This window comes from Phlebotomus argentipes, unplaced genomic scaffold, assembly GCF_947086385.1.
Source record: "Phlebotomus argentipes unplaced genomic scaffold, Phlebotomus argentipes genome assembly scaffold_18, whole genome shotgun sequence".
Lineage (NCBI taxonomy): Eukaryota > Metazoa > Arthropoda > Insecta > Diptera > Psychodidae > Phlebotomus > Phlebotomus argentipes.
The window spans coordinates 6334918-6343558 of record NW_026776177.1 but is presented as its reverse complement, the minus strand read 5'-3'; the positions used below and the strand labels follow the sequence as shown (position 1 = coordinate 6343558).

General features: G+C 41.6%; 2 protein-coding genes across 2 annotated transcripts; one reads left to right on the top strand and one right to left on the bottom strand.

The window, feature by feature from the left end:
- Window positions 1–262: 262 nt before the first annotated feature.
- Window positions 263–4534, bottom strand: LOC132260013 (uncharacterized). The gene is made up of 4 exons (XM_059757911.1): window positions 4223–4534; window positions 3801–3879; window positions 3032–3222; window positions 263–553 (listed from the first exon to the last, which is right to left on the bottom strand). The coding sequence occupies exons 1-4, from the start codon at window positions 4481–4483 to the stop codon at window positions 383–385; spliced, it is 702 nt and encodes a 233-aa protein (XP_059613894.1). The 5' UTR covers window positions 4484–4534; the 3' UTR covers window positions 263–382.
- LOC132260164 (uncharacterized) lies at window positions 2071–2998 on the top strand. Its single transcript, XM_059758121.1, has 2 exons — window positions 2071–2151; window positions 2211–2998. The coding sequence occupies exons 1-2, from the start codon at window positions 2081–2083 to the stop codon at window positions 2683–2685; spliced, it is 546 nt and encodes a 181-aa protein (XP_059614104.1). The 5' UTR covers window positions 2071–2080; the 3' UTR covers window positions 2686–2998.
- Window positions 4535–8641: the final 4107 nt, after the last annotated feature.

The window sequence follows — 8641 nt, the reverse complement described above, 5'->3', positions numbered from 1 at the left end:
CCACTTGAAGTCCTGCTCAACTATTAGTCTAATTGAAAGTCAAGTTCTTGTGCTCTCAATTTTTGCTCCAATGAATGAAATTGGAGAGAGAATAAATGAATATTGATGACGGACTTTTCTCCCAACTTTCCCATTTCATGAGGTGGAATTTCAAATATCTAATTCACTCACTCAATGACAAAGTAAGAATAAAGACAGAGACGAACATTAATGTAATTGGAAAAATTTTTATTGATGCAAAGAAATGTCTTTTTGCATAGAAATTCTTTAAAATCTTCACGATCGTGTCATTGCTTATTATATTTCTCAGGCGAAAATTACGTGTTTCTCTCCCAGAAAGGCAAAAAAAGTGGGTTGAACTGAAAATACAAAGTGGAGTGCATTAATTTATTTGAACCCTTTTTGCTTTTTCCTTCCAAGCAGTCTGAGGTGGAGCTTCGTGATGGAGAAACAATGGATAAGTCTCAGCTTCCTCCAAGATTTTCTGCAGTCTCCATAGCGATACTTCAATCTTTCGCCGGCAAATCCATAGGAACGCCTTTCCAATTAAGTTCTGCAACGAGAAAATGTAATGAAAGTGGGTTCTTGAGATGGTTTTCTGTGTTGTTAATCTAACATGGTCGGACTAGAGTGATTTTGCACACCACAAAAATACAATTATGGAATCGAATTGAATTCCTCTCGCTTCCCATATTCAACATCACTTAGGGAAGTCCTTTAGTCCTTTCTCAATCTCATTTACACTTGAGGGTGTGTCTTTGCTCAATATTTCCCTGATAAATTTAATGCGACTGCAATCCATTAACTGCACACAATGGAATTACAGGGAGAAATTTCGGAGTAAAATCAAGAGAAATTTGGTTAATTTTAGCAAATCTGGGTACCTTCCTTATCTCAAATTAAACAAATTTCCTCTAAATGTTCTCCTTTTAGAGCAGAAATTCTCGAAAGTCATAAGAATGAGTTATTTTGATCGGTATTAATTCGAGAAAGAGATTCTTATTCCGAAATTTCTCCCTGCGCGATGATTGCTTAATCATCAGAGTATCCTGGGAATATGTATATAGAAGTTATCGGAAAAGTTATGTGGGAAAATATTATGTGTTATATAAAGCGGAAAACTGAGAAGTGCGGAGGAGTTTTTAACTCAACTTCATCCATGGATATTTCCTCTATTGAGAATCGCTCTCGCTTCCATGCGAACTGATGCGAACTGCGAGGGATGAAAAGGACTCCTAAAAGCTTTTGGCAAACACAACCAATCCAACAATTGTACTCCCCTGATTTTCCGCCTCGACAATCCTTTTGTTGTTGTCGTGCGTCGCCAAATTTAGACTTCTTTTGAGATGGCGCAAAGCTCCCGAGGAAAAATTCCCTGCCAACCCAGAGCAACGTCACTCCCCCGAGTCGTGGAGTGTTCATTGGAAATTATACACCCCCATATCGAGTGGCGCCGCGCCACAATTGCCATCATAATTTCGGATGGAAGGAGCATAAACAAGGTGATTTTTCTTTGTTCCCGCACTCTTGAGCGCGGAGAAAGCAAATTTAAACGACGAAAAGAAATCGATAGTTGGGCAAAAGTGGGAAGATTGTGGATGAAAACAACTGGCGGAGAAGAAATATTGATGGTTTTCATTCACTCTCTGCGTGTATTTTCCTTCCCACAGAATATCGCCCATTTTTCAACTGCATCTCTCTCTCTTGTTCGTCTTCCCATGAAAATGAACAGATCGAGAGATGGAATATGGATGAGGAAATTCACTTATCCATCCCTCAAGTGAATTCAATTAAAGTTGTAAGAAGGAAAACAGGGAAGGAAACTATTATTCTGCTTATTCGTGATGCTGTAATTTTGTGATATCTTAAAGACGATTAGCAATATTGGATATATTTTACCATAGAAAGGTGATGTCATGAAATTCTATAGGACATTATCCTTCTTTTTATCTACTATCTGAGTTCTAAATATTGCTCACTATGATATTTAGAACAGAGTTACCTCGAAAACCACATTTTGTGTGGCGCTATGGCGACAGAAAGCCCAATTAATCGATAGAGAGTAAACAGTGGAGCAAAAATGTGCGAGAAAGTGATTCCTTGTGGTCTTGAGCATCTTCGGAATGTGCTGCAGATGGAAACTGAGCGACGGTAAGTTGATCAGCATCTTACTTGCCACTCCTCATTTGCCAACTGACTCTGCTCTCCAGAGATGCCGCGCGAATCCGCTGCGCCGATCTCGGCAGACAAATGGAGTCCTTCGAGGCCATGGCGGAAATGGGCCGCCGCCAGCCGACGTCGTGCATGGACGCGGCGGTGGACAAGCAGGCGGCCACGAACAACGCTCTCGCGGCCCAAGTGGCCACGACCAGGGATCAGCTGGACGCCCTGTCGCGCTCCTTTCGCAACATCGAAGTCTGCAGCAAGGAGTGCGACCTCAACATGCGAGACCTCATCGTCGACTACGCGTGCATCACGAAAGCTGAGCTTCTGAAGGAAGTTAAGCGCTTCGAAAGGATGCAGATTGATCTCAAGAGCAACATCGATCGTCTGCAGTTCAGGCTGGATTGTGAGTCGAAGCAGTACTACTCGCTGCTCGATCAGTTCCAGAAGCTCCAGATTGAGCTTTACTACTTGCAGAACTTAGGCGACAAGTACTCGTTCCGCAGCTTTTTCGTGCACTAGAAACTGCGACTCTGACATCAAATGACTACCGCTGAATGTTACTAATGACCAAGAACCAAATACAAGCAGACGAATTACCTTTTCCCTCACCAACAGAGCAATTAATGTTTAATTATAGAATAATTGTGTCTGAAATAGAGTTCTAATTTGAAAGTTTCCAGTGAATAATGCAGTCCATTAAGTGGAGAGGCTAAAAAGTGTGTAATTTGTAATTGATCTCCGCCAAATGGAGCGTGTGACTGTAAATTATTCACTTGTGCGACACAGGAATTTAAATAAATTCACAACTTCCCCGAGGAGACAGACGTACAATGCATGGAGAATTTCCTGTTTCCCCCATTCTTACCCGGAAAAGCCAGGAAGTGCGACGAAAATGGAGCTGTATAGTGAGTGTTGATCCATGTCTATTCACTCCTGAATTATTCCCAGAATCAATAGTCATCATTGTCAGGCTCGGCTTCAGCATGAAGTCAGACTCGAGGGTTAAGCAGTGACACATCTGCAGATGCTTCAGCTGCAAATGAAACACGACGGAGTCTGAAATGTTGAATTTAATATATGAAGAGAGCTTCCTTTCACAATTTATTAATGAGTCGGCGTGTCGTGGCGAAATCTTTGCGCGTAAATTTCACCACCGCGAGCATTTTCCCAATGGAGCAGGAGAATGGTGAAAAATTATTTAAATTCTAGGTGTGAGAGAGCGAAAATTTACATTTAAGTAAAATGTCTTGTCGGTACAATTTGGAGAGGAATTCTCAACATAGAGTGACTTTCACTCCCTCCGCTTTTCCACATGGAGGAGAAGAATACAAAATTTTCCCTTGGGAGAGAGAAAAGCAATGACTGCGAAGATGGAGTATGGAAATGAGTGCAGAATTGTGCCAAGTGTGATGACAATTCGCAAATTTATAATTTATGTTCTTGCTCATGTTGTTCAATACGAAATCCTTATCGCGTGTATTTCTCCGTGTTTCCCTTTAAGAGATTTCAAATGCTTTCTTATTCTGCATGTTAAATCACCACAAACCACCCGAAAGAGTCATTGGAAAAATGCAAATGCTGATCCTCAGCCAGTCAATACTTTTAATCTCCTCGCAAAGCCATTTTCCTCTCACCGATAACAACCCTGAACATTTTTCCAACACGGAGAGGTTTGTGGTCTGCAGGTGAGAAGAACGACACGAGTAGAAACCACTGAAATGAGAGAAAATAGTCACATGTAAAGTATATAAATTAATTGTGCATATAGAATAGATTCGAGACTTTTATATAATTGAATTTTTCCTATTTTCTCCATAGTTTTTCCACTGGGAAAAGTGTCAGAGAAGCTTTCCATCGAGAGTGCAATTTGTGGTATGTAAATGTGTTTTGAGGATTCAACAAGGATCCTCTATTAAATGCATTTCCGTCGTTTGGGGTGAGAAAAGAATGTTGTTCTTAAATTGGAAAAAATGATTGTCTAAAAAAGTTTACACTGCGGGGTTTTTGCGTGATTGATAGACGCTTTTTTTCACGGACTTAGAGTGCATCGACCAACCTTCTCGACCGCTTTGGGGTGAGTGATGAAATTGAAGAGTTCAGCGGCGGAAACGTCGGAAAAATTGCGCCACGTCGACAGTGGTGAAAACCCGTCGTCAAACTTATTAGATGGTGTGCCACAGGGAAAATTCAGCGACGTAGAGGATGATGATGATGCATTTTCTGCATTATGCCTGATGTCGGCATGCCGCACGAGAAAAACCACGGAGGCAACTGTCACGAACACAATTTTAACATCCATAACTCCACTTTGCTGCATTTCCCACCAAACACGCCAGAAACTCTCTCGGAATCGCACAATTTACTTCCGGATGCTACTTACGACTGTTCCACGTGAGACATTTCCACAGTGCGTTTTAATTGTCTTCAGGAAAATCTCTCACTCCCTCTCTCTCTCTCTCTTTTTCTCTGGTTTGTGTGAAAATTCCCTTTGCGACACTGAAGCACTGCGAGCAGTGGAGGAATTCAAAGGGAAAAGCCATACAAATGTCCGGTGATCGATTTTCTTCTCCAAGTTTTTAACATAATTACCACCGACATTCTGTCCACCTTCAGGCGTTCTCTTTTCTCCAATTCACCTTTGCAAGACTTTTATGAACTCGTCTTTCTTCCCTTCGACCATTTTTCTTCCCTTTCTTTCATTCAATAAATATAGTTGGAAGTTGTATTGATATTTGCAATCTTTGTCACTGTAATTCCGGACAGAATTAGTGATTTAGTCATTTATGAAGCATTAAATTATAATTAAGCAATAATTATATTAAATAGAAGAATATTAGAATATTACCAATGATTTTGTGCAGTCATTGGCAATATTAAAACTAAAAGTGCAGATTTCTTCTTAAAGTAAAATTCAGCAGAACAGCAGCTGGAAGAAAATAGTCTTAAAATTTGAACTCATGGCATTGATAAATGAATATTGAAATTTTCTCGTTACGACGCCAGTGACTTTCCGCGTGAAAGACACATCACAATTTGGCGAGGATTTGCTCTCATCGTCACACGAGAATTTCACAATTCAACGTTTCCTTTCCCCATCAGAGCCTTTGTGCGCAATTCGTGACTTACCACGAGGGTTGCCCTTCTAATTCACCCCGTCTTGCGATTCATTGGCATTGTCGTGAATATTTGCTGAAGGAATTACGTGTGATTCAGAAGGAAACCGATCAGTCGTTTGTGACGGTTGATGCCTCGTCCGAGACTCGTCTCTGGGGTGAAGTTCCTTTTCATGCTCTCTTCGTTGTTCCCTAACTATAATTCATATCATTACGGAACTGTGTGTGCTATTATACTTCTTTTTGTTCGCTCCTCCTCGCTTGTCCTGGCTTAAGAAAAATCGTGTGCGACAATGGCGAGAGAGAGAGAGAGCGAAAGGGACTCCTAAACACGACTCTCAAGTGCTCTTTAAAGACAGCGTTACCGTCTCAGGAGTCCCAGCACCCAATCCTTGTAATTTCTCGAGCAGATGGTCACGAAAATTATTGTCGCTCTCGTGATTTCCAGTGAAGGCGAAGTGACGGAATGAATGTCATAAAATTGGATGGCTTTTGTGTGTCTTGACTTTGAGATTTTCACAGGCACACATGGAGTGAAAAAAAAATTGGGAAGACTCGGGGTTTTATGAGATTCCAAGCCTGTAACCAAACACATCATCACCCAGAAATAATATATATCAAAATGCCACTGAAGGCGTAGAATTAAATCACAGTGAAATAATATAGTTGATTCCATTTGATGGTGAAACGAGATGTTAAGTGGACTTTGAATCTCAAAATTCACATCACGTGAAGTATTTTCCAATAAATTCCCTTCCACAGCGATATATCATAATTCTTTCTCCACTAAAAGTGGGAATAAATCACCTTTTCTCCTTTGTTCCTCCGCGCGATGCTACATCAGACGGTGGGAAGGAATGTAATTACAGAAGGGAAGGTGAAATGTATTTTTTTCATTTATTTCTGCTCAACATGGTAAAGCAATCTACTGTGTTATAAGTGTAATAGGAAAAATATTTGATACACTCAGATGAAGCGAGGACTTTTGGCACATTTTGCTGGCTTTGCTTTTGAGGAAATGGGAAAGCAATTAGGAAAGAGTTGATAAGTGGTGTACAGCGCATAGTCGCATTATCTTCCCCTTGGCCACTTCCCCATTTCCCGCGCTTCGCACTTGAGTGTAATCAGAGATGGTGAAAAATTTGTCGAAGTATAAGTGAATAAAGGTGGAAGCGAGAGAGAATTTCTGAAGGTGAAGTAAATTTGCATATTTTATCAAAGAAATATGTATTAGGAAGCATTATGTACAGCCATGGTGAAGTTGTGCGATGAAAGAACGAGAAATAGCGTGATGGGCGCAAGGAAGGCAAGTTAATTTGGTAATTTATGTAAATCGTTGTCGACTTTTAAAGGCCCATATCCGTTTATTAAATAATTTAATAGCCCCATCAGGGTGGTTTTTCGCCGCACCCTCTCACTCTCTCTCTCTCTTGTGCACGTCTAGGTGGAAATGGTGTGATTTGAATGGGAATTAATTGACCAGCCACCCTCTGTTCTCCCATTTAACACCATCATATGTGGCGTGTGATCCCTTACAAGAGCGCCCCTATTTTACTTTGTCAAGCGCCGAGAGAGAGAGAGCTCTTCGGAATCCCGCACGCGACACCCGCATCACTTCTTCGATGGCGAGAGAAAGTATTTCATGGGAAACACGTGACTTTCATATATCAATGGATGGCAGAGGAATCAATTCAAATAGAAATATCGCCAAGATTTCTCACAATCATTCGCGACTAGAGGAATTATTGTCAAACTCACATGGTAATCATTTGTTTCACTCCAGGACATTCTTGAATCCTGCTGCAAGGAGGGAAGGAATTTTTTCCAGCTCAGGCATTGAAAATAAATTTCATTTCTGCAGAGACACACCTATATTGTGTGTTTACGTTGAATAATTCAATACTTCTCCATCCCTCAAGACATGATTGAATGGAGGAAAACCTCTCGCATTGGCATAGCCAGAGAGAGGAATTAAACATATTCGAGGGGTGAAATATACACATTCGCACTCGAAGAAATGACTGTGCTATAAAATGAAATTAGAAGTTTGACAGGGAGAATGGGAAACGCGAGTAAAATAATAATTTCTTTTACTCGGCTGTTTGCCGAAGGAATGTGACTCGCTTTCTTCCGCCCACTTCCAATACCATTAAATGAGTATTCCCGATTCGCCTTTGTTGCGCGATACTTTGAATACGCGGCGAATGGCTCCCGGAGAAGGCAGAAATTGGGGGTTGGGAGAGTGAGGGGCACGTCATTTTGGCATTGAGATTGTTTTACAACTCTCTGTCGAATTCCCCAGCGCAAATCTTCAGTGGCAATGTCCAAATGGATCCACGAAGCAATATTGGATGGGCAACAGGGAACCCTTTGACTGAAAATTTTCACATAATTTTCACCCCTCCGTGCAATCAAAGAGCGAATCACTGGGAAACGATGAACTTACTTTGGGATTCCTCGGGTCGTCTTGAGACATTCGCCATCGACATCAGCCCGGGGGGAACAAATCTATTGACAGCGTATTGAGGATGGAGGATTTTCCATCTAATACGCGACATCTGCAATCAATCCTCGTCCTCATCCTTCAACTTTGCACACCCAAAAACAGTGACGCACACTGAATTCCTAAGGCGTCGTCGTCACACACATTCCGCTGCTCTCGTGGGAATGTGAATAAATAAATTCACATGGTGCGACCCTTTCCCGGGGATTTCTCAATGGATTTTCCTCCAAACACTTTTCACCCTTCTTGTCTTTCTGATGCTATGCAAAAGGGGCGAAACAGGCTCTCAAACCGAAAGAAATCTCATGAATTAGTGGCGTCTTGCACAATAAGACATGCCATTGAATGCCACCGGAAAATCACGGGGTGAAACCGTGTGAGAACGCCGAATCGCTCTTTCCCGCGCCGTCAAGCCAAGGATCAAAGTACCAGCAGAAGAAGGAGAGGGTCAGCGGACGAGTGAGAGGGATCATGTGATCTCCGCAGAAGGCTTTAAAAGCAGCTTGCATGCGTCGCCTTCCTCTCAATATCAGTGAAGTATTCAAACAGTGCACAAGTGGAGTGAAACGTCCTCATCAATCCCCAAGTTGGGGGATTGAGGGACAGTGAAGGATTAGGCAAGGATGAGAACATCAATTAAAAAGGTGCGTTCAATTCTTTTACCTGAAAGTTCTCCAACGACGGAAGCTGTCTCAATTAATGGAGCTCTTTTGGGCTAAATGAACGTTACAAATTCATAAAACCTCGTCGTCTCTAAGTTTGCGGACATTTTCCCCATGTAATTAAAGTTTGACATCTTTAAATACCCTCAAGTCTTCTGTAAAACTTCCGAGAAGCCAGAACATTACTTCACCTCAGA